The sequence below is a fragment of the Procambarus clarkii genome, chromosome 19, assembly GCF_040958095.1.
Source record: "Procambarus clarkii isolate CNS0578487 chromosome 19, FALCON_Pclarkii_2.0, whole genome shotgun sequence".
NCBI lineage: Eukaryota > Metazoa > Arthropoda > Malacostraca > Decapoda > Cambaridae > Procambarus > Procambarus clarkii.
The window spans coordinates 14,859,500-14,886,202 of NC_091168.1; the positions used below are offsets into that span (position 1 = coordinate 14,859,500).

Consider the following 26,703-nt stretch of genomic DNA (forward strand, 5'->3'; position numbering starts at 1 on the left):
CAAAATGACATGCGCCTGTGGGGATGACAGGATATTAAACCCCGAGCATGTTAAGGGTTAATGAGGAGAGTAAGAACTGAAGAAGACAGCAGGAGCCAAACAAGAGGACCTGGCCAGATCCTGGGTATGCTACTGGGTGGTCCCCAGTAGGCAAGAACTACATGCACTTTGACTGATGCCAGAAAGCTAATAGATACATATCAGCCTGGATAGCTCCAGGGAGCTAACAGGGCTTCCCCCCAGAAAAAAGACATTTTAAAATTTTCAAGTCAATTAAAAAAAGATGTGCTCCAAGTCACCACCCAGGAATTGAAATGCAGAAAGAATAAATGACCAAATTAGCAACTATTCTCCTACTGGAAAAACACTAAATAAAAGTAATTAAACTATCTTAAAAATTAAATACAAACGTTGAATACTTACAGAAGCTGCCCGGAGCACTTCCTTTTCTTTATCAGCATGTGCATTAAGTACTCTAAGAATGATTAGCTCAGAAAAACTAAGGAAGTGATGAACTAATGGACTTCTCCGCATCATTTCAGTGAGTACTGCTAGCACCAGGGCTCGCTGACCACCATCATCGCACGTGAGACACTCTAACAACAGCCGCAAGACAGCACGAAAATTTTCATTCCATACAAGAGTAGACCCAGTGCGTGCCAATCTTATAAGGCTAGTCAGGGCACTACGTTTCTCAGCAGACCGACCTTCATCTGCATTGCCAAGCTCTGCTACAACCCCTGACATTATTTCAGCATCACTTTCTTGTCCATCCCCTGTATAAACATATAACAAATAAGTATCATTTAAAAAAAAAAATCTTTTTAAGCACATATGTACGTACATACCAGTATGAATGGATATATTTGTGTGTGTGCTGTTAATGCTATGTATGTATGTGCGTGTATTATAAACACACACATACACACAGCAGCACGCCAGCTGCTATATCAAGGAGCTCCCAGTAAATCCTGTTGCCTAAGTATTGTAAAACAGGTTGAGGACTGAGTGGTGTCCCAGGAATTATGAAGGTACAGGGGATTTGAAAAATAATCGAGATAAAACAAATATACAAATGTGAGTGAAAAATTTGGACAAGTAAAATTATTTCAAAACAAAAGCATTTGGTCAGCAACAAAGATGGCTGCTGCAATAAGGAAAGACAACAAAACAGATGAAAATTTTAAAAGTTTCACTGTGGAAGAAATAATGAAATGAGGTTTTCTTGACAGGTTAGTGATGAATGAGGATTTGCTAAAGACTTATGAAGGAATTTGTTTTAAATTAGAAAAAGAAAATAATGGTTTCAAGAATGAATTTAATAATTTAATAGGAGGTATACTGCAGCAGGATAAGGAAATTTTTAGCTTGACTGGCAAGGTAAAGAGACAGGAGGAGCAAATAAAAAACTAGTGAAAGAAAATGGAAAATGAAAGGTTGGTTGAATACGAAGAAATTAACAGGAAAATACACACATAGGAAGAACAATCCAGAGTGTCCCCCTAGATCTAAAACAGGGAGTTAAGCAAGAATATGCTAAGAGAAACTTCATTGACCTATCAATTAAGGATGTATATAAAGAATGGGAAAAGTGCAAAGTGGAAATATAAGTAGCAAGTGTGCATGTTGCAAAAGAGAAAGAAACTATCAAAGACGTATGTTTGGTCAAAAAGAGAAATGACCAACAAGAAACAGACATCAGACAAGAAATTAAGAAAGAACTTGTTACCAACAGTAAATTAGTACAAAATACTGCAGAGAGAAATAAGTCCATAATAATTGTTGGGTGTTCAGATCAGGAAATATCATATTGGACAGACAGAGCAGCAGAAGCGGAAAAACAACTGAAAAAAAATAGAAGCTTGAGAAGGCGGCCTCACAACAAAGGAAAACTTCAGTGATTTTAGGAGGATAGGAAATTCTGAAAAAGAAAAGAATCCCCTCTTAAGAGTGACATTTAACACTTTGAGGTTCCACAGACTGATTATCTCGTCACTCATTTTTCTACTGAATGTGTTCCAACGACGCAATACTGAGTCACTCATTAAAATATTTTTTAAAAATTTAAATTTTATCAGATCAATCTTGTAGTGGTTTTAAAATAAGCGCCTTTAGATTGCACACAATTTGATACCAAAATCAAAGATATAACATGAAACTTGATGTCCAAACACTTGAAATATTATAAATAGGCCTATGGTCCGAATATTAAAATAATTGTTAAAATTCTATTTATTGTCCTATTATCTTGGGACTAGTTTTAAAATGCGCGCCGTTTTATTGCGAACAATTTGATACCAAAATGAAAGATGTAACACAAATATTTATGTCAGAACACTGGAAAGATATAAATAAATTTGTGATGATGAGCGTCCAGAATTAAAATATTTGTTAAAAATCCAGTTATTGTTCTATTATTCTGGGACTAGTTTTAAAATACTCGCCTTTTTATTGCGAACAATTTGATACCAAAATGAGCGACCTAGCACGAAATTTGATGTTATCAAATTGAACAAGTTGAACATTAGGTTGCAATGTACAAAATGGTGCTCGTTCACGGGTAACTTTAGGCTTTTCTGCGGGGAGGCACTCCAGCCTTTTGTACATTTTATTCTTACACATCTGTAGGGAATTTAATTGCGAACACAATGATACCAAAACGAGCGACGTAGCACGAGAATTAAGGTAAAAAAATGGAACGAGAATGCACATGTTACTGATTTTGTGCGTTTTTGCCGACTTTACGCTTTGCTGTTGGGAGTCACGCTAGGCTTTTGGACATTATATTTATACACAGCTGTAGAGAATTTAATTGCGAACACAATGATACCAAAACGAGCGACGTAGCGCGAGAATTAAGGTGAGAAAACTGGAATGAGTATACACATTTGGGAGTCACCGCGCGCTTACCCGCACGGAGGGGCCACGATCCCCCAGTCAACCGCGAGTTTCTACGGAGCGCGAAAGTGTTAATAGACTGAAACAATGACAAGTGTTTAGGAATGCCAGGAAATTGCAGAGTGATGAGGATGGGAAACTATGATCATTAGGACGACACCTTTCAAAAGAAGACGAGGGACTAAAACTAAATCTTAAAGAAAGGTTTCTAAATGAGAGTAAGGACCAAGAAGAATTAAATTTTGTGTCTAAAAGATAATAGGGATTGAGATCCCTGTCAAATGGTACATAAAAGCAAACCATTAGAGGAAGGGGGAGTAAAAAACCAGCGTTGAATGTAATGAAACGTCATTTTCTGGGTGAGACCCCCAGAGGCTCCTCGGAGCTATCAAGGCTCATATGCTAATGTCAGACTTTGGTATCAGTCATTTGTATGGAGTTCTTTGGGCCTACCGGGAACCACAGCCAGAACCTGGCCCCCTCAGAGAGGCAAGGGGAGCAATGGCCTATAGAAGCCCCCGTGTGGTTGTAAGTATTCTATATCTGCCATCGACCGGGTCAGGCACCAGAAAGGTAAGCATCTCAAAACAAACCCCTATTCTGGTGAAAATATTGCTACCAAAAGCCGAACAAATGTATAGAACTCCCCAAACAAAAACGAGCAAACTAGTGTGATGTCACCCGATGCCGTGCCGCCATCTGCGCAGCTTCCCTCCCGGTAGCCCCAGACCTACAGTGCCGGCGATCCACACCCCAGTTTTGAGACTGGATGTCAGAACACGCGAAAAACTGCCGACCGGAGGAAGGGAGGGATGCCGGGAGCCTCCGTGTCTCACCCGGAAAATGGCGTTTCATTACATTTAACGCTGGTTTTCTGGGGGAAGTCCCTATGGCTCCCCAGAGCTAACTACCAGCAGAGGGAAAAAGAGGGACTTACCCAGAATGCAGTTTCTGCTCACTCCACAACCCGAAATCGAGATGACTGGCTGCATCCGCCGACCCAAAGTGACACAGGCCCGACAGGGCCCAGGGGCGTTAACAAGGTAACGAGCAGCCAGGACCCTGTTCGACCGGTAAAATCCCCACACCCGAATGTCAGCCCAAGATATATTGCCAAAGACGGCGGCAAGAACAGCGAACTTGCAAACGTCATGGGCACAGGGATAGACCGCAGGCTGACTAGCCTTAATAACCCTGAGAACGACCTGGGAGACCCACACCCGCAAACAGGGAAGGAAAGGGAAAGGGAAGGGAGGGAAACCGGATCAACCCAAAGCGCGTCCACGAACACAGAAGTCGTGGCTCGCAAATAATGGTGGAGAGCCGCAACCGGACACAAAATATGATGCACCCCCAACCTAACCAACCAAGCATCAACAACCCAGGGACCCCTCCGGAAAGCAGCAGTCTCATTCTTCGCCAGAAAAGAAGGAGAAGGCTGCAGACGAACAAACCGATCACCCCGAGTGAAAGAGCAGAAACCCCTGCAAACCAACCCGACCCCCAGAGGCCAACGCCAACAGAAAAAGAGCCTTGGAAACACAATCCTGAACTGTAGGGGCCACAACAAACCGAGAAGAAAGATAAAAAGAGCACTCTGTCCAATGACCTAGACAGCTCAGGCAGCACATGAGCAGGCCGGAAGTGAAACAACGCCCGAGACAACTTGTGAAATGGCGCAGATGTAACATCAATACCGAAAGCAAGCTGAAGCGGCTCCGCCAGCGCCGCACGATACAAGGCGACAGTGTTAGGCATAAGGAGACGGTCCTGGAACAACCAAGAGAGAAAGGACAACACCCTAACTGAAAACGAAGTACAACGACAAAGACAAAAGAAGAACCGGAAAGACCGCTAGGAAACTTCATACTGCTGCCAAGACGAAGCCCGCAGGTGGGACACTAACAGGGAAGCCACCTGATCATCATAGAGATGATGATAAACTCGAGTCAAAAATACTATACACGAAGACTCGAGGAGAAGATCGAACCATCCATGTGACGTACTGATCCGATCTGCTGGAAGAGGCGGAGCCACGGAAAATCCTCCAGGTTCAGACACCAAGCAAGCAGCGCCTGAAGTCATAAAACAGTGCAACCGCATCCCGCAAGATCGGTACGAAAAGCTTCAGCAAGGAAGCCGACGAGCGAGCCGCCAAGGCCAAGGCGCCAGAACCAGGAACAGCCCCAAGCGCCCCCACATCCTCTGTGAGCCAGTCCGAAAACAGCTTGAGGAGGGAAAAGGAAACGCAAGGCCGAAGCCAAAAGGCCCCGGGCGCGCAAGTCCTCAGCCACCAGCGCCGCCGAAAGGGAGGGAATATGCACATGTAGCTGAACGACACCAACAAACAAGCACTCATTGAGGTGCTCTAGGTCGCCCCCCAGGAAAATCTGCAGCACCGTCAAAGCCTCCCGCCACTCAAGCATGCGGGAACAGCAGAAGGAGTGCCAGGCATCCACGGTAAAAACAGGACTGTCCGCCATCCAGGACGACTCCTGAACCTTGTAACGGTGCCAGAAAGGGAACGAAGTCCCAAACCTGAAAGCCGAGGAATCCATTGCCGAGGCATAATCCGGGTCACACAGGAGATTTGCCGCAAGGGCCGCCTGCACTGCAGCAGGTTGGATGTGATAAGCCGAAAACCTCCGGAAAGACGGAACCGAAGCACCTGGGGGAACATGGAACCGAACCAGGGGAGGGGCAGACACCAAGTCCAACTCGTTCGCAGAGGCTGGAAAAGAAAACCCCACTCCTTGTAACAGTAAGCCGAGGGCAGAAAAACCCAGGCGGGTTCCAGCGGGGCCCAAGGCCCCCAAGTCAGCCCCTCCCCAGCCCCAAGGTCCTCCTCCGCAGGACCCAGGGCCGAGTCCTCCCCCCAAGCACCGACCCCACCAGACAAGGCCGGCGCAGCCGTAGAAGCCGGACAGAAGGGGCCCACTGGTCAGACCCAGAGGCTTCGGCTGGGGAAGTAGACTCGAATGCATCCGTCGCCACACCGGAAGGGGCATCCCTCAAGGCTGCCCGAGTCTCAAGACCAACTAACCCCTGCCCCGACTCCGAAACCCTCAGACGTTTCGGGGCGGGAAGCAGGGGAGGGGACCAGAATGAACAACAGGTGGGGAAGGATGAGGAGGTGCAGACTGAACCAGAGTCAAGGCGACTGCCACCCCTAAGACCGGGTCCCTATAAGCAAAATGGGGCAGCCGCAGGGCATCCAGGTGAGCAACCAACCGAGCGCGTTGCAACAAACAAAACTTAGAATGCAACACCTGCACAGTCTGTACACAAAGAAGATCATCCACAGATTGGGTAAATTGAGTCGCCAGCAAGCAGCAAAATTCACAGGACTCGGGGTCGAAAGTGTCACCGACCCAACAGGCAGCGTGACGGAGGCAAAAACCGTGAGGGTCGCCCTGAGACAAGGGGGATCGAACAACCCTCAAACTCACATGAAGCGAGGGGGGGGGGGAGCTCCGGGGTTGCATCCATCAGACCCACGTGTCCCCTAGAGGATTCCCAGGGTCCTGAGCCTTTACTATAAGAGGACTCGCGCTCAGGTAAACCCAGGCAGGGTACTACTAACCGGCGCCCAAAACTACCAAACAAACTGTCTACAGCTGAACACCAAGGATTTGTATGCTCACTGGAACCTAGCAGGGGGCACCACCAAGTATCAGGATGAGGCCAAACACCAGTGGCAAGTAAGGCAGAACCCCCAACCAATGCAAAAAGAAAAACAAAAACAAATCCCCGCAAGAGGACAACATACCCCAAGGAACAGAGCCGGCCACTGTGATTGGTGACAAGAAGCTGCACCCTATAACCAGTGCAAAAACTGCCTCCTACACTAAGGTAAACTAGGGAGACAAAACACCCAAGTGTTTTGGGTGTTTTGGGCGGCCGAAAAACCGAGCAGTTAAACGGACCCACAGAGGCATATAGCAAGTAACCTATGGAAGGTAACCCCAAGCCCCAAGTGCAGTACTTAGGGAAGGGAACCCTAGGCGCATGCAGCCCGAGTACTGCAGAGTAACTCCTGGCTCTCACACCCCTGGAGAACAGCCTCCACACACAAGGCACAGCACCGTAAAAGTCTGGAGCCAGAGCACACAACCGCTGCCTATAGTATCAGCCTCAAGAACTGGGGTGTGGATCGCCGGCATGGTCGATCTGGGGCTCCCCCTTCCCCCTCCCGGAGAGGGGGGAGCTGCGCAGACAGCGGCGCTGCAACGGGTGACATCACACTAGTTTGCTCGTTTTTGTTTGGGGAGTTCTATCCACTTGGTAGGCTTTTGGTAGCAATATTTTCACCAGAATAGGGGTTTGTTTTGGGATGCTTACTTTTCTGGGTGCCTGACCCGGTCGATGGCAGACATAGAATGCTTACAACCACACGGGGGCTTCTATAGTCCATTGCTTCCCTTGCCTCTCTGAGGGGGCCAGGTTCTGGCCGTGGTTCCCGGTAGGCCCAAAGAACTCCATACACATGACTGATGCCAAAGTCTGACATTAGCATATCAGCCTGGATAGCTCCAGGGAGCCATTGGGACTCCCCCCAGAAAACAAAGGGAAGGGAGAAAGAACATGTTCCAAATAATTATACATAATATACTAACATGGATGGAGTGAGAGAAAAAACAAATACTGGAGCTAGTTATATAATTCCGCTGAAGATGCCAGATATTGTCGCACTAACACAGATGAAACTTTTAGAAACGTGAGTTACCATTAACCAATCTCCAGCTTATATGGGTTGGGGAAACATCAATCTAAATGAAACTAAAGAGCAATAATAGGGAAAGAAGGGATATGATAGTATAAGACACTTGAACACAATTACCACATCCTCCTTGCTGAAAGCATTGCATAACCTTATCATCATCACATACACAAACATTATCCATTGGAGTGCTACACTAATTACCTCACTCCTCTTCAACATATTCCTCAACACTTCTTGGATGAGTTCACACAGAATCCCTGCTTCTTTACACACACTCATGTCTAAATCATTATCAACTCTGAATTCCTATCCCTTTCTCTCAAATTTACTCTTAATAAACTAATATTTTAATACTATATTATCCATTTGTTCAGTATGAAAAAAATCTTGATATCCCATTTTTTATGACAGACTAGCAACTGACATCTTTCCATAACATTTTCATTCCTAACTTCATATATCTTTCAAGTACCACAGATGCAATTTAGACCTGTCAATTTTTGCAGCTATAACTCTGGACTTTCTATGCTCATGCCATACCAGCATCTGACATAAATACATAAGGGCAGCCACTGCCATTCATGTGGTCATCTCTCTTCCTATCTCATTCTTCCTAACCTGAGAATTGATTAAACCATGAACTTTCATTCCCCTGAATTACTCTATTCTCAACTCTCCACTTAAGTATAAACAAAATATTATTTTTTAGTTTATTGGGCATGACTTCACCCTTCAGAATCCATGCAGACCTTCCATTACAATGTTTTTTTTCTCTCCTGAAGTTCCATTATTCACATTCTGTCTAACTCTTTAGCACTTTACATAATACTTATTAATGACACTTGTCTATAATTTAGTACCTCTTGTCTCTATTCTTTTTCAAACATTGGAGCTAATTTCATTCAATAATGCCCCTTTATTGTGGAGGATTACTACGTTCAAGGATTTTTTTTTCCGTGTTATCTTGCTTTGACATCCATGCCCAGAGATTTTTTTTACATCCAAGGGCAAATTTGGTATGTAATATTTATCTCATCTTCCCTGTGGTGGCTGTTATTATATAGTGCTAGGAAGGCTCTCTGTCTGGTAAGTTTTTTGGGGCACATAGGTGCATTGCACTACCCAATCATATAAAAATTTCATTGACATTTCAGGATTTGCAATAAACTTGCAAATCATGAAATGCCCTATTTGTTGCTATAGTATTATTAATTTTGTTTTGCTGTACTTTGCCTTTCTAGAACTCCTTGGGTAATCTTTCCTTAGGAAGCAATGAAGTGGAATGGTTTAGAAAATAGTCAAAGTGCCTATGCAAAGAACTACTTTAAGCTTAATACATTGTTGTTTCCAGCTCACCAAACTAAAGTTTACACTAGTCTGGAAGTTGTGTGGTAGGAAGGACTGGGGAACCTCCTTGTGGTGCTTCTTCCAAGGAGCGACCACGGGTCGAGTCCAAGTGGGCTGGCTTGTAGTTCTTAGAATACTACCACTTTGAGTAGCACTTTGAATGGCTATGGGTGATGTTAGGGGTGCCTTTCTGATAGACCAACCCGTCCTCTTAAAAATAACGTCACTTTTGGCTCGTATGCGCGTTATGGCCAAATTTGGACGTAATTTGAAATGAAATCGACTCACAAAAGTGACGTACTGTTCCGTTTTCTGTTTGAGTCGTCCGGCTTACTCGACAAGCTTAGAAAAGGAAATTTACCATTAACGTTTTTCATAACGTTTTGAAACTTTATGAGAATTTCCTGCCCACCTAAGCTATCAGAGGACCCTTAACTTACTGTTGTTGAAAAAAAAAAATCCCAAATTTATTTTCATTTTTTTTCATTATCAAATTACGTCCATATTCGGCCATACGGGCAAACGGCCAAAAGCGACGTTCTTTTTAAGAGGACAGGTTGGATAGACACCAAGTACAGTGGTACCTCGAATAACGAATTTAATCCGTGCCGGCACCGTGTTCGTCATGTGAAACGGACGTCATGCAAAACGAATGTCCCCATTTAACCACTGTGATGCGCTGTGTTTACTGTGAAATTTCCCCTAGTGTGCATGACATCAAGGTGTTCCCAAAAAATCATTTTTCTTTGTAAAATGATAAATTCCCTTCCCTGAACATGTCTGTGTAAAAATAATTACCAAATTCCACTTACTTTGGCTGTGAGGACGTGGATAAGGTGCAGTGTGATGTCATCAGGGGCTGGTCACCCGTGTGTGAAGCTCCCAGACACGGTCGCGTAGGCCATTTAAGCACCGCATGTTGCCACAAATATATTTTCAAATATTTGTTCTATGTATTTCCAATGCGGTTTTATTTGTTTCTTTTATCGTATATGATGTATATTTGTGACCTTTACAATATGTATACAGTAGAATGTTCACAATGTTCCATGAAACTGTGATACATGTGTCAGTAATGTGTCCACAATAAATGTTTATTGTCACAATATTACATTGTAAAAATTCACTAATATTACAATATGTACAGTTTCACATACTATTTACACAGTAACACACAGTATTACACACTCATTACTTTGGAGGTGCGTAATAATCAACGAAGTAGTCCATGGTACACAGCACGACTTTGCTCTCGTTGCACCAGCTACAGATAGATTTTCGCTTCCTGTTTGATCGTTCTGTGTGCTTGCAAATGACGCACTCGCGTGCACCCTTGGCTTTAGTACTTGTAGGTGGTATGTAGCCAAGCTTGTAAAGCATAAGGTAGTATTGAAACGATTATAGGAAAAACTCAAATTGTAAGGTAGTTTTGAAAAGATCGCTGTGTAAGGTCCCACACAGGAAGAGATTCAGCTAGTCTCAAAGAGTGTCCATAAGTCAGGAAGAGATTCAGGTATTCTTGAAAATATGCTAACACAGTGATGCTAACACTTTTTATCTATGCTACTTGTATCAGATGCATCATCACTGAACGCAGAAAACGATTCATCCATATAAATTGGAGATGGCAAGGGTGGGGCTGAGAGCTACAACTGGATACGCTCGCTGTATCATGCTTATAGGTGCTGTATCACTTGCATCCGACCGTTGTGTTAAGTCCTTATTGTGCCTAGCTTCACCAATATTACGACCCTTATGTTCTTCAAACAATAAGGTCTGAATTTCAACGACTGAGCGCAATCTTTCAACACCGTGTGGGACAGGTGTTTGGGAGCCAGAGGCACGTGTGCCACAAATGGTTGCTCACGCACTACTAACCCAGCCAGCAGCCCTGGTCTTTCATATTTATTATAGCAAAAGGTTCGTTTAGTGTTTGTCGGGTAGGCTGCTCCATTATGACAATCTTTCTTTGTTTCAAATGTGTTCCATTTGTTTTGTATTTGTCATTTACATCTCAATAATGGGGCAGCCTACCCGACAAACACTGAGCAAACCTTTATGGCAATTGTCCATTTTTCAAATTGTTTCAACTTTTTTATTTTTCGTTTTTTTTATTTAAGAAACATGGAGCAGCCTACCTGTAGACAACCGAATGAACCTTTTTGACATTTGTTCTGGTTTTCAAAATTCTTAATTTTTTTTTTATTATTTATGTTTTTTTTGTGTAAGAACCATGGAGCAGCCTACCTGCCGACCACCGAACAAACCTTTTGCTATCAGTCAAATGAAAAATAAATATTGAACACATTTGAAGAAAGGAAAATGTCATATAGGTTTGTTCAGTGTATGTAAGGTAGGCTGCTCCATTATTGAGATGTAAATGACAAATACAAAACAAATGGAACACATTTGAAACAAAGAAAGATTGTTATAATGGAGCAGCCTACCTGCCGAACACCGAACCAACCTTTTTAACATTTGTTGCATTTCAGAAATTTCATTTCTTTTTCTACAAAAACGTCAATGCTTTGCAACATCTCAGCAGTCACCCCTTTATATTCCAGCATCTTTAGCATCTTTAAACAAGAACAACATAACTTATTTGCATCGTCGGAGGCGTCCGAGAATGTGCAAGTAGCAGCGCGACCCCCACCGTGTGGTGTTGACGTTAGTCAAACGAGCGTTCGCCATACGAACAGGCCGATCGGGCCGTTCGTTACCCAAAATGTTCGCCTTTTGGGGCGATCGTTATGCGAGGTGCCACTGTACTGAATTAAATAATCTGCAGTGCTCCCTGGAATCAGTAAAACCCTGTAAAACCCTGAATATGCTGTACTGGTGCGGATTGTCATCCTTGCCAGACTGTTTAGATAATACCCTATGGGCCCTTAGTGATATTAACTTAGGAAGTATTAAGAGTATTTAACCTGGAAAGCTGCATTTCATAGATGCTCGAAGACTACATTTAGATAATTCATCAATGTCGAGTTCAAAAACTTGAATAAACGGTTTAATTTTAATAAAATAATAAAATATATCATGCAAGCAAAATATAATAATACAAAACTAAACAAAAGAAGCCAAATAAGAAAATACCTCTACCCAAATCATCATCAGTGAGTGTATCCAAGCCATTTCTTGAGGAATCTGACATCATGGAGAGCTGACGGTGTGTAGGAGATGATACACTTGAGGATCTTCCCGAAAGAATGCCATTAGTATCCTCAGAATGTTTATCATCCATTGCATCAATATTTCGAATGTCACCACCACCGGCTGACAACTGGCTTATCCCTGAATCCTAGTTAAAATGAAAATTATTAATATATTAGTAAATTTATATAAAAAAATTATTATATTTCCTAAATATGTCATTATTTTCAAGATAATTGGGTAACAAATTATAGAACCGGTTTAATCAATGCATTAACAAACATATCTTGCTTTTTGTGAATTGTCTTAAATTTAAGCTAACAAAATAGCACATCTGTTATAACAGTGGGATAAAACCTGAATTTTAGTACCTGTGATGTAGAATCTCTATGTTTTTCTAAACTCTCAAGGTCGAAGCTATAATTTTGGATCTCTGCTGTTGTGCGTTTCAAACTCCTGTAAAAAGCCAGCATTTGTTTCATGTACCATTACAGAAAAGTTAGGATATGAAAATGTTTCATACACTATAAAAGTATATTTTAAAATTAATTACAAGTTACCTAAATCAGCCAAAGAATATTATCCAAAAGAATTTAGATTGCTAAATGTGTATATTATGTATTTCCCCTTTTATGAAATAGTTGGTAATTTCTTAATTTATTATTAAGATATAGCCATAGGATAAGATAACTATTGTAATTTTATGCTGTGGCTTATCATAATCTTAACAAGTGAGACACCCACCGAAGGGACAAGGTAATTTCAGCCACACCCAAGACCAGCCAACCAGCAATGACCTGACGCAGAAGGGTAGAGGAATCCTGACCAGTAATCCTGACCCCAAGAACCCAGGAACCATAACCCACGATACATCAAGAGGAAACTAGGGTGCCTTTCCATGCAAAGCCTCAGGCCAAATATCATCCTCAACCAGTGACGGGAAAGGAAGGGCCTGGGCATTCCCAAGCTACCGCCAGGATAAAGAGAAGGCTGCTGTATAACAGCCAATGACTACCTTGGATTGAAAGCACCTCTTTTCCCTCTTGAAAATGTTGTAAAAGATGGTTCCAGCTGAGGCATGGGTCATATGACCAAACACATCACGAATTTATGAGGAACAGACCTACCAACCTATATTCATCCCCATCCCTGCCTGCAAGAAGAGAAAGAGAAAGACAATGGGAATTAGAACACTTCCATTTGACTCTGGTGCACCATGCAGAGTCTTAACAATCCACTTATTGTGTTCACAACAGTGCCACAACAACAGTTCATAACAGTGCCACAACAACAGTTCACAACAACAGAATGGATTTTGCTCCATAGCAGGGTTCAACAGCTGGACTCTTCTTTAAGTATGGAGGCATTCCATCCTGAAGAACTGTTAGAGGATTCAGTTTGGTTCCAATTCACCCCTGGTTGAGACAAGAGACTGATCCCTCAAAGACTACAAAGAAATCCCCAAAGGACATTTTTAAGAGCCTAGAGAGAATCACACAGTAGTCTCGTAGGCAACTAGCACGCAAGTAGGGAAACTTTTTATATCCCATTGAGAAAGTGCCATTTCCCTAGGAAAAACTTGAAAATCAGGGATCCTGGGTTCAATTCCTGGATGGGACAGAAATGGTTGAGCATGGTTTCCTTTCACCTAATGGCTCTGTTCACATGGCAGTGCAGTTGCCAAAGTCTAGGAGAAGGCAACTGTTATGGGGTTGCATCTTGGGAAGGGGCAATAGTTCGACTTGGAGGATGGGAGGGACCTCGATACAAGCCTAGAAATAAATAAATAAATATAAATATATATATATATATATATATATATATATATATATATATATATATATATATATATATATATATATATATATATATATATATATATATATATATATACATACATACATACATACATACATACACATACATACACACACATACATTACATACATTACATACATTACATACATTACATACATACATACATACATACATACATACATACATACATACATACATACATACATACATACACACACACACACACAGGCTTACTGTCCCTGATCAAATAAATTAAAAACTGCATCATTGGAAAGGAAGTGAGATTGGTAACCCAAATTATTTCATTTTGAACCAAAAACCTACCTACTTACCACTGCCCACTGGAAGGCAAAGAAAATTATTCCCAGGAACCAAACCTGCACAGAATCAGCCTGGTGATCGTAAACTCATATGAATTGGCACATGCAAATAAACATCCAGGTATGTGTAATAAATGACTCTGATACCACATGATAAAACTACAGCAGCTGTGGTTATGCTATTGTAGTAGAGAACTGGACAAGGCATTTAGTAAGTGACCCCCCAACAAATTGTGAATCGTGCACGACAAAAGGAGGGACAAAATAACACATCTATTTTGATGTGCCATGACTAGAATCTTCATAACCTACCTGAAAATGGACAATATGCATCAGAAGCAACAGCTACACTATCTTGGGAAAATGACACCTGATTCAACAGATGAAAAAATTATTGTGCTAACCAAACCACAAGGTGGGCGAGAACAGTGTCATTAAATTGAGATAAAATAAGAAAAAGATGATATTAGTAGAAATCAAAAACCTAAATGCACCAAAGAAATGGAAGGAAATATTTATACTACAGTTTCAAGAGCAAATACAGCACAGTCCTTAAATGTCAAGAGATTTAGATAAAATCATAAAGTACAAAAACAGTATTGAGTAAAGTATTGACAGGTAGTGTCACAACATATACTATTTTGACACTGTACCTCCTCTCAATAAATATGAGCAAAGAAAAGTGTGGAAAGTGACAGAGAATCATCTCAGTAAACTCCTGAAACTGACCCACGTGTTACTGAAGGAAGACTTGAAGAGAATCACTCTGACCAAGCAAAGACAATGACCTAACAGTAAGGCTGTGTCTCACACACCACAGAACAGCACATAATTGAATTTCTTTCTCTACCTGCCATAGTAACAACCAAACACTCCTCAAAGTTGTGAGAATATCTGTGTTGAAGAACCTAGTTTTGTTGTGACTGCCTGCTGACAATCTGGGAGACATGCCTGATATGGCCTACCAGACATGTCTCCGGGATTATGGCTCTTCATTGTGATTGTGTACAGACTGGTCCAAGGTGACCAGGAAGCCCTTGCCCTAAGTAGAAAGTAGCATAGCTTAGAAAAATTTGCCAAACAAAGAATATTAGAATTTAGACAAAACCTTCACAATACCATATAATATATCAACAAAAGAAGGGTACCTTCTTGCATTCCCAGCACTAGTGCTTCCATGAATGACTGAAGCAACTAAATTATTACTTACAGCACCCTTTGATTTTAAATCATATAATGCAAGATTTATCTAAAACCTAAGGAGTTTGACTTTGGAAACTCACCTGTATACTTCTTCTGGATTAAGATTTTCTGTGTCATCAAAATCAATAGTATTATATCGTGATGGTCGATGCGATCGCGGGAGAGAGGTATTCGGGCTCTGCAGGACAGGAGTTCCTCCTGAGCTTGGTGGAGTGCGTGGGGGTAAAGACGAGGGTGAAGCATCAAGGCTGGAGGCTCTTTTTAAATGACTTTGAATGATTTGTGATGCAGTGCTCTGGCAGGCTGGAGGAAGTTGCTGTAGTAGTGCTGTAAATTCTGTGATGTTGCAGTTAAACATTGCAATGAAAGCTGCTGAAGCTGCTCTTCTGATATCAAGGAATTTCTGGTCTGCCGTCCAAGTTAAAATTTTAGCTAAGGCCATAGGAGTATCAGGAGACGCAGTTAGGTCTCCTCGCTCCATTACATCCACTAAACACTTGAGATATGTGAGAGTTGCCACTTTCACTTTAGAATTTGGTGTCTGGGTTTGATCAACAAGAAATCTCATAATAACAATGAACTGTTGGTCGCATGGGAATGAGTCTCTGTAATAAAAAAAAAAAAAAGCATCATTAGTTAACAGATTACTAACTTATAAATTAAATTACCTTTCAAAAGCAGTAAAATCAAAGCTTTTTACCACTTCATACTAGCAAAGCTATACGATATAAAAAAATGGTCACTATACTATCAAACCTGGACCCTAAATATGCCTTACCCACATTTTCTGCAGATAAGCATGTACAAGGTTTTTCGAAAGAGTTTAGTTATTGAACGCTTGCAAACTTGTATGAATTGGAGATATGATTGATGCTTAAAATATAAATAACAGAAAAAACCCAACGTTGAATGTAATAAAATGCCATTTTCTTGGTGAGCCCCGGAGGCTTCCTGGAGCTATCAGACTGATATACGCAATATTATTCTGGGGCATCAGTCAATTAGAGTTCAGCCTATCGGGGACCACGAGCTAGAACCTGACCCCCTAAGAGGCGCAGGGAGCAGTGGCCTATGGAAACCCCCATGTGTTTGGGAGTATTCCATGTCTGCCATCGACCGGGGTTAGACACCAAGAAAGGTAGGCATAACAAAACAGACCTAACTTGGTAAGAAAATTACAATCGAAGACCGTACAGAAAGGCAAAACTCCCTCAACCCAAAGAAATAAGCAAACGTTATACACTGACGCAGCGCCGCTTGTCCACGCAGCCCTCCCCTCCCCCTGGAGGGCGGGCCCCAAACACCCCTGAAGCCGGCTATTCACACCTCCAGTTCAGAGGCTGAGCATCAACACAAAATGGAAACTGCCAACCGGAGGGAGGGAGGGTGCCTCCCTCCTTTTGTCTGGGTTTCTTTACATTCAAAGCTGGCATTTCATTACATTCAATGCTGGTGTTTCATTACTTTCAACGCTGGTTTTCTGTGGGGAGCCCCTCCGGCTCCCTGGAACTACCTAACCAAAGTAAAAGAGTGACTTACCCGGGAGGTGACCGCCATGCACACTTCAACTCGAAGTCGAGACAGCTGACTGAAACTGTGACCAAAAGCCACACACAAACAACCTGGACCGGGAACATTAACCAGATAACAGGTGGCCAGGACCTTGTTCGACCTCTAAAACCCCCGCGCCCTAATGTCAACCCAAGACATGTTGCCAAACACGGCAGCAAAAGCAGCATACTTACAAAGGTCATTGCCACAAGGATAGACAGCAGGCTGGCTAGACCTAATAACCCTGCAGACGACCTGAGAGACCCGAGCACTGGAACAGGGAACGAGGGAAACCGGATCAACCCAAAGTGTGTCCCTGGCCACAGAAGACGAGGCCTGCTGGTAACAGTTGTAAAGCTGCAACCGGACACAGCACTTGATGCAACCCTGGACTGCCCAACCAAGCATCAATGACCCAAGGACCTCTCCCGAAGTCCACCGTCTGGTTCTTTGCCAGAAAAGAAGACGACGGCTGCAGCCAAACAAACCGACCAACAGGATCGAAAGAGCAGAAGCCCGTGCCGGAGGAGAGCATGAAGCTCACAAACCCGACCCCCAGAAGCCAATGCGAACAGAAACAGAGCATTGGAAAAACAATCTTGAACCGAAGGGGCCACCACAAACTGAAGAGAAGAGAGAAAAAGAGAGCACCCGGTTAAAAAGATCAGGACAGCTCTGGTGGCGCATGAGCAGACCAGAGGTGAAACAAGGCACGAGAAAGCTTACGGAACGGGGCTGAAGTAACATCCACCTCGAATGCAAGCAGGAGTGGCTCCGCCAGTGCCGCATGATAAGAGGCAATAGTATTGAGCATCAAAAGTCACTGCTGAAGAGCCAAAAAAGAAAGGTCAAAACAATCCAAACGGAAATAGAAAACAACCTACGAAGAGAGAGGAAATGGCGAAAAGAATGCCAGCAAACTTCATACTGTCGCAGAGATGCTCGGAGGTCGGACACCTTCACTGAAGCCACCTGATCACCATACAAGTGGTGATACACCCGCGTCAAAAAGACCAGACATGAAGAGCAGAGGAATACACCGAACAAGCCATATACTGGACCAGTCTAATCTGATGAAAGAGGCAGAGCTGTTAAAAATACCCCGGGTTCGGACACTGAGCAGGCAGCGCCTGAAACCAAGGCTGGACTGGCTACCAAGGGGCCATGGGGACGAAGGTTATGGCTCCAAAAGAGCCATAACCCGATGCAACAGCTGGACCAGGGAGATGAGGTATAGGTAACCCTACCTCAACCAGTCCTGCCAAGAGGTGTCCACCGCGATGGCTCCGCAGTCAGGGTTGGCGCCACATATATTGGAAGATGTTGAGACCATGCCAACATGAAGAGGCCCCACCTCCGGAAGCCCGAACGTCAGTGGAGTCAAATGAAGGAGACGGCGTCGACCATCCATTTCATGGACTGAGATATGAACCACGACAGGCCATCCGCCAGGACTTCGGACACTCCCCGGATGCGAACCGTACAGAGAGCCAAACCCCAAGAATCCAGCAGATGAGTCACTTGAAGCTACCAGCCACAAAGAGCCGAGGACCAAAGGCAGCCCCCCCTAGTTCAGACAATGAACCACCGGAGAATAGTCCGAATGGAGCCGGATCATAGAGCCCCAAGCAACCAAACCCTCCTAGCAACAGCCAAACCGCTGCGAACTCCCACACCGTGCTGTGAGTTCAATGGAAGGATGGAGCCCACCTCCCCTGGCCAGCCTGGTGAGCACTAATCACAAAACCCCAGCTGAGAGATGAGGCATCCGTGAACATATCGAGCAGGGGACATGGGTAGATGCGACGGCACTGAACCCCTAAAAACCCAAAGAGCAAGCCGGCGACACAGCAACCAACGCAAGGCCCCGAGAGGCCAAACCCAGCAGTCGCAAGAGAGGCAGAAGGGACGGCCCTCGAAGGAACCAGAACATACGCGAAAGCCAGACCCGACCCGGTGGGTAAACCACCACAGCGAAGTTCAGACTCCTGCACAACTGCTCAAGCAACCGCCAAGTGACCTGGGAACCCCCAGAAACAGCTGAAGGTGGGACTGCAGCCGCAGCAATGCCACAGAAGGGAGAGACATGGAAGCAGTACAAAAGTCTCAAACGAGGCCTAGACAGGTCCGAACTTGGGACAGAACCACATGGGACTTCCTCCAGTTCACCAGGAACTCGAACCAGGCGAGCTAGGAGAGAACCACGCCCCTGGCGAGCAGACAAGCAGACTGGCTGGGAGCCCACACCAGTCGTCGAGGCAGGCCAGAACCCGAACCCCTAGCAGATGCAGACAGGTCACCACAACCCTCGGGGGGTCTGGTAGCTGAGCGGACAGCGCACAGGACTTGTAATTCTGTGGCCCGGGTTCGATTCCCGGACAAGGCAGAAACAAATGGGCAAAGCTTCTTTCACCCTGATGCTCCTGTTACCTAGCAGTAAATAGGTACCTGGGAGTTAGACAGCTGTTACGGAGCTGTTTCCTGGGCGTGCATGTGTGCGTGTGTGTGGGGGGGGGGGGGGGGGAGAGAGAGAGAAAAAAATATAAAAAATTAGTTAGTTAGTAGTTAGTTACAGTTGACTGATTGACAGTTGAGACGTGGGGCAAAAGAGCAGAGCTCAACCCCCGCAAGAACAACTAGGTGAATACAACCCAGGTAAGACGCGTGAATATGTGAGGTGCCAGATTCAAGACAAAAGGAAGGCAACGAAAGCAGTAAGCCTGCCACCCCACAACTAAAACAAACCAGTCCCAGAACCCTGGATGAATAGGGACATCCCAATACACGTCCCAGAGGTCTAAAGACACCATCCAAGAACCCAGCTCCAAAAGAAGCTGGACCTGGGACAGAGTGGTCATCCGAAAGGAGGGGCAAGGAATCCAGGGGATAAGATGGGACAAGACCAGAATGAACCTAAGACCCAAACAGTCCTATTTTGGCACTGGAGACAGGTGGGAAACCCACCTGAAGGACGGGGTCATTCCGTCAACGCCCAAGCACATCCACTCCCAAAACATGATGGACTACATCACGTAGAAATGCAAGGAGGCAGCAAACAAGTTTGTCCCAGTCCAAAAGGAAGACAACAAAATGAAGATGAGAAACCCATGGTTTAATCAGAGATGTAGGATAGCTAAGCAGCAAAGAAAAAGGGTGTGGAGAAACTATAAGAATAACAGGACACTTGAAAGCAGAGAAAGATACCAGAGTGCCAGGAATGAATATGTCAGGATGAGAAGAGAGGCAGAAAGACAATACGAAAATGACATCGCGAGCAAGGCAAAGACTCTACCTAAATTGCTGCACAGCCACATCAGAAGAAAAACAACAATAAAGGAACAGGTTATGAAATTAAGGATAGGGGCAGAAGGATTCACTACAAGCGACAAGTGTGTGAGGAACTGAATAAGAAATTCCAGGCGGTCTTCACCTTAGAGCAAGGAGAAATTTCAGAGATAAGAGAGGGAACAGTTAACCAGGAACCACTGGAAGAGTTTGAGATTACCAGTGGGGAAGTATGGAAGTGTTTACTAGAGTTGGATGTGACAAAGGCTATAGGACCAGATGGAATCTCTCCTTGGATACTAAAGGAAGGAGCAGAAGCGCTGTGACTGCCACTCTCCATAGTGCATAACAAATCAATGGCAACAGGGGGAACTGCCAGAAATTTGAAAAGCAGCTAATGTAGTCCCGATATATAAGAAAGGGGATAGACAGGAGGCACTGAACTACAGGCCAGTGTCCCTAACTTGCATACCATGCAAGCTGTTGGAGAAGATTGTGCGAAGAAAGCTAGTGGAACATCTGGAGCGATAGAACTTTGTAACACAGCATCAACATGGGTTCAGGGATGGCAAGTCCTGCCTCACAGGGTTAATTGAATTCTACTACCAGGCAACAAAAATCAGGCAAGAAGAAGAGGGATGGGCAGACTGCATATTTTTGGACTGCCAGAAAGCCTTTGATACAGTACCACACAAAAGGCTAGTGAAAAAGCTGGAGATGCAGGCTGGGGTGAAAGGGAAGGTACTCCATTGGATAAGGGAGTACCTAAGCAACAGAAGACAACGAGTCACTGTGAGAGGTGAGGTCCCAGACTGGCGAGACGTCACAAGTGGAGTCCCACAGGGGTCAGTCCTTGGACCTATATTGTTTCTGATATATGTAAATGATCTCCCAGAGGGCATAGATTCGTTTCTCTCAATGTTTGCTGATGACGCAAAAACTATGAGGAGGACTGAAACAGAGGATGATAGTAGGAGGCTACAAGATGACCTGGACAGATTAATGAATGGTCCAACAAATGGCTGCTCAAGTTCAACCAGAGTAAATGCAAAGTAATGAAACTAGGCGGCAGAAACAGAAGTCCAGACACAGGACATAGAATGGGAGATGAAGTATTTCATGAAACGAACAGGGAGAAAGAACTAGGGGTTGATATCACACCAAACCTGTCTCCTGAAGCCCAAATAAAAAGAATTACGTCTGTGGCATATGCGAGACTGGCTAACATCAGAACAGCATACAGGAACCTGTGTAAGGAATCATTCAGAATATTGTATACCACATATGTAAGACCAATCCTGGAGTATGCAGCCCCAGCATGGAGCCCGTACTTTGTCGAACACAAGATGAAGCTTTAAAAAGTTCAGAGGTATGCCACTAAACTAGTCCTGGAGCTAAGAGGCATGAGTTACGAGGAAAGGCTGCGAGAGATGCACCTTACGACACTGGAAGACAGAAGAGTAAGGGGGAGACATGATCACTACCTACAAAATCCTCAGGGGTATTGACAGGGTAGACAAGGATAAACTATTCAACACTGGTGGGACGCGAACAATGGGACACAGGTGGAAACTGAGTACCCAAATGAGACAGGGATGTTGGAAAGAATTTTTTCAGTATCAGAGTAGTTAACAGGTGGAAGGCATTAGGCAGTTATGTGGTGGAGACTGACTCCATACATAGTTTTAAATGTAGATATAATAGAGCCCAATAGGCTCAGGAATCTGTACACCAGTTGATTGATGGTTGAGATGCGGGACCAAAGAACCAAAGCTCAACCCCTGCAAGCACAATTAGGTGAGTACAATTAGGCGAGTATTCCGAAATGACCCGACAGAGCAAAAGGGAAGAAGCCTGCACCACCAGCCCTGAACCCTCCGAAGGAGGAGCCGTTTCCCAACGCCATCACAGGCCAGAGGACACGACCCAAATGGCCCACAAATTGTGGGACCAGGCATGAGCAAACAGCGTGAGCTCCATCCCCCCCTTCAGTGATTCACAAAAGGGCCGACACCCCTTACAAGAAACCGAACGACGAGTAGAGCGAGCATAGCGCCGTCCAGACAACACCGCTCAGAAACAGGCACCAAAGGTCCACCCCAACTGGAAGAGAAACGAGCCCCGGCATGACCCATCCAAGAGGCCCGAGAACGGCCACCCCGGAGAAGCAATAAATCCAAAATATGATGGCAACAAGACAAGGCCACCCACAGAAACTGTATGACAGCAGAGTCTGCAAACAGCAATGGACAAAAAAAGCAACAAAAACCTAAGAGCTAGGGCCCAAGCAGAAAGCGGGCATGACCTGGCAACACGTGAGGCAAAGAACAGAGACACCGTGTCCCTGAGAAATGGCACAAACAGCTTCAACAGCGCGGCCGATACCCTGTTAGCCGATGGCAGTCTGCAAACCAGGAAGACTCCGGAACCTCATAACACACCCAATATGGGGAAGAAGAGCCGTACTCAAAGAGAGGACGGATACATCAGAGAGATATAATCCAGGTCTCGCAGGAGGTAAGCTGGAAGAGCCTCGCGAACCCCCTTAGGCGCGATTCGAACGTGAGAAATCCACCGGAAAGACGGAGCCGAAGAACTCAAGGGAAGCCGACCCCAAATCAATCTCGTACAGGGAATGGGTGTAAGAAAACACCTCCCCATGCAACAACAAACCCCGCGACAAGGGCACCAAAACCCAAGCGAGATCAAAGAGGGGCCAAACCCCCCAGGGCAACTCCTCCCCAGCCCTGGAAGCCTCCAAGCCAGGCCCCGGGGCAGAGCTGTCCTCCACGCCCTCTACCCCTGAAGAAAAGGCAGAATCCAGGGAGAAAGGCAGCAAAAAACGTGGGTCTGCTGTAGGACCCAGAAGCCTCAGCAGGAGGAGCAGGCTCGAATACCTCAGTCTCTGACTCGAATGGGGCGACCCCCAAAGCCTCCCAAGTCTCAACACCGATTAAACCCTGCCCCGACTCTGAAACCCTCAAGACGTTTGGGAGCTGGGAGCAGGGAGAGGAGGGACAGAGCAAAAACCATCCTGGGAAGGACTTGCAGGCGCTGACTGAATCAAGAGTTGAAGCAACCAACAGTAGCAGGGACCCAAGTCCGGGTACCTAAAACCACAAGAGGGCAGCCCTGGGACATCCGAGCTGGCAACAAACCTAGTGCATTGCATCAACCTGAACCTAGCATGCAAGGCAGAAGCTGCCTGAACCCGAATCTCAGTTACAGTAGAATGGGTATACTGGAGCACAAGCAGAGAACACATCTTGAAAGACTCTGGGCCAAAGGTGTCGTTGACCCAACAGGCAGCATGACGAAGATAAAACTGGTGACTGTCACCCTAAGACAATGGCACTGTACAACCTTCTAACTCGCACAAGGTGAGGTGGGATTCAGAAGACACATCCATCGGTCAACCAAGCCCCTACAAGGTTTCCATCAGGGCCCATAGGGGGTTTTGCCTATGGAAAGCCTAGACAAGGTGTTGCTAAGCCAGTGGAACTCGAATGGAAACAAAGAGTGAGATGAGCTATAAGCTGGACTACTGTGCTGTATACAAGCATGGGGGGTCTAGAGAAGGGCCACCAAAATACTCTAGATGAACTAATAGCCAAACAAGGCAGACCATCAGGCATGGAGAAAGAAGTAACACACCTACAACAGTGCGCCACCACCAGAAGGAACAGAACATGGCCGCCATGTAGGTAAGCATGCAACGCAGCACCCTATGCCCCAACCAGCAACAACAAAACATGCTACCCAAGGCCAGACAAAGGCCACGAAACACCAGCTGGCCCCAAGGGCGGAGCAAATGCCGAGCAGCAAGAACCTCAATGGAAGTGAAGTCCCAAAGGCTCTAGGGTAGGTGGGGGTTAGAAATAGCCTAAGCTACTCTATCCCTTTGAGATGTATTTCTTTCTTGACTCAATAAACATAGTTGAATTTGATCTAGGGAAGGCAAACCTAGAACCCATAGGGTAGTACTTACAGGGTGCTTAGGGAAGGCAGACAATAGGAACAAATAATTTGTTAAAATTTTTAGTCCTTGCTCGCAGGCAAGGTCACACCTTTGATAGCTGTGTGCTGATGGTTAAGCATTGAACGCTCATAGAAAATGTACACACACTGAATATACTGTGTCTATGTGCTAGAACACTGGTATCTATTATTTGTGTATTATTTGTGAGTGGTGGTGGCATTACAAGGTGCATGTGGTGCTGACAGGTGTGGCATTACAAGGTGCATGTGGTGCTGACAGGTGTGGCATTACAAGGTGCATGTTGTGCTAACAGGTGTGGCGTTACAAGGTGCATGTGGTGCTAACAGGTGTGGTGTTACAAGGTACATGTGGTGCTGACAGGTGTGGTGTTACAGGGGACATGTGGTGCTGACAGGTGTGGTGTTACAAGGGACATGTGGTGCTGACAGGTGTGGTGTTACAAGGGACATGTGGTGCTGACAGGTGTGGTGTTACAAGGTGCATGTGGTGCTGACAGGTGTGGTGTTACAAGGTGCATGTGGTGCTGACAGGTGTGGTGTTACAAGGTGCATGTGGTGCTGACAGGTGTGGTGTTACAAGGTGCATGTGGTGCTGACAGGTGTGGTGTTACAAGGTGCATGTGGTGCTGACAGGTGTGGTGTTACAAGGTGCATGTGGTGCTGACAGGTGTGGTGTTACAAGGTGCATGTGGTGCTGACAGGTGTGGTGTTACAAGGTGCATGTGGTGCTGACAGGTGTGGTGTTACAAGGTACATGTGGTGCTGACAGGTGTGGTGTTACAAGGTGCATGTGGTGCTGACAGGTGTGGTGTTACAAGGTGCATGTGGTGCTGACAGGTGTGGTGTTACAAGGTACATGTGGTGCTGACAGGTGTGGTGTTACAAGGGACATGTGGTACTGACAGGTGTGGTGTTACAAGGTACATCTGGTGCTGACAGGTGTGGTGTTACAAGGGACATGTGGTGCTGACAGGTGTGGTGTTACAAGGGACATGTGGTGCTGACAGGTGTGGTGTTACAAAGGACATGTGGTGCTGACAGGTGTGGTGTTACAAGGGACATGTGGTGCTGACAGGTGTGGTGTTACAAGGTGCATGTTGTGCTAACAGGTGTGGTGTTACAAGGTGCATGTGGTGCTGACAGGTGTGGTGTTACAATGGACATGTGGTGCTGACAGGTGTGGTGTTACAAGGGACATGTGGTGCTGACAGGTGTGGTGTTACAAGGGACATGTGGTGCTGACAGGTGTGGTGTTACAAGGGACATGTGGTGCTGACAAGTGTGGTGTTACAAGGGACATGTGGTGCTGACAGGTGTGGTGTTACAAGGGACATGTGGTGCTGACAGGTGTGGTGTTACAAAGGACATGTGGTGCTGACAGGTGTGGTGTTACAAGGGACATGTGGTGCTGACAGGTGTGGTGTTACAAGGTGCATGTGGTGCTGACAGGTGTGGTGTTACAAGGGACATGTGGTGCTGACAGGTGTGGTGTTACAAGGGACATGTGGTGCTGACAGGTGTGGTGTTACAAGGGACATGTGGTGCTGACAGGTGTGGTGTTACAAGGGACATGTGGTGCTGACAGGTGCAGTAAAACAAAGACTGTGTGATGCTACCAAAGCATTGTGTATCCCACAAGGCTTGCTATCACTCTTAAATCTCTAACTTTATATTTCCTCCAATTTTCTTAAAAAAAAATTATACCAAGGCCTTCAAACAAATAAAGTGAACAATTAATATTCACAGAAACACTAATGGAAGTAAAAACTTTCTTCAAATATAAAAATCTTAAACAAAATATATTTTGTTAAAACTACCTGAAATGTAATAATAGTTGTTCAACACACAAACATACATGCACTCACCTCACTAAGTCTAAAGTTCTGTGAATTTTGGTCTGCACCGACCCTAGAAGATCAGAGCCCAATTTGTTAAGCAAACGTGTAAGCAAAACATAGAGCCAATCCCCAAGATCTGCCTTGTGCACCATGATCAACTCCATCAGAGTATCAAGAAATAAGGTAAAGACTTTGGTATGTGCATCCATAAACATTTTGGTGAAGATTTCGGTGACACGTTTCAGTTCTGATCCCGTAAGCATGTGAGAGCCACGTAGGAATGCTTGCAAAGCCATCAGGCCTTCTTTCCGATCACCCCAATGAGTTGATGCGCAATTTAAGATGATATCGCTAACGTCCTGCATCTGTAATGAAAAATTAATGAATAATGAAAATGTGTAATACAAATATTTGTAATAATGAATTAGTTATACAAATATTAAAATTCCCTTATTAGTGTAGTATAACAATCTTTTTATTAATAGGATTTAAGGTTAAATGCACTGCAAAAAATAATCATCAAATACAATATGATATTTTAGAAATGTGCTTTCCTAAAATTGAATAA

General features: G+C 44.7%; 1 protein-coding gene across 34 annotated transcripts in view; it reads right to left on the reverse strand.

Annotated features, from left to right (window-relative positions):
• The window catches only part of LOC123757622 (CLIP-associating protein 1), a 714,204-nt gene that overhangs the window by 28,939 nt on the left and 658,562 nt on the right, over positions 1-26,703 (reverse strand). For 33 of the 34 annotated variants that reach the window (XM_069326976.1, XM_069326979.1, XM_069326971.1 and 30 more), the window contains 5 exons: positions 26,163-26,500; positions 15,543-16,067; positions 12,493-12,577; positions 12,065-12,269; positions 424-776 (listed from right to left, as the gene is read on the reverse strand). In XM_069326976.1, coding sequence (XP_069183077.1) covers positions 424-776; positions 12,065-12,269; positions 12,493-12,577; positions 15,543-16,067; positions 26,163-26,500 — 1,506 coding nt within the window. The remainder of the gene's footprint in view (positions 1-423; positions 777-12,064; positions 12,270-12,492; positions 12,578-15,542; positions 16,068-26,162; positions 26,501-26,703) is intronic. The other variant, XM_069326954.1, reaches the window with a different exon arrangement.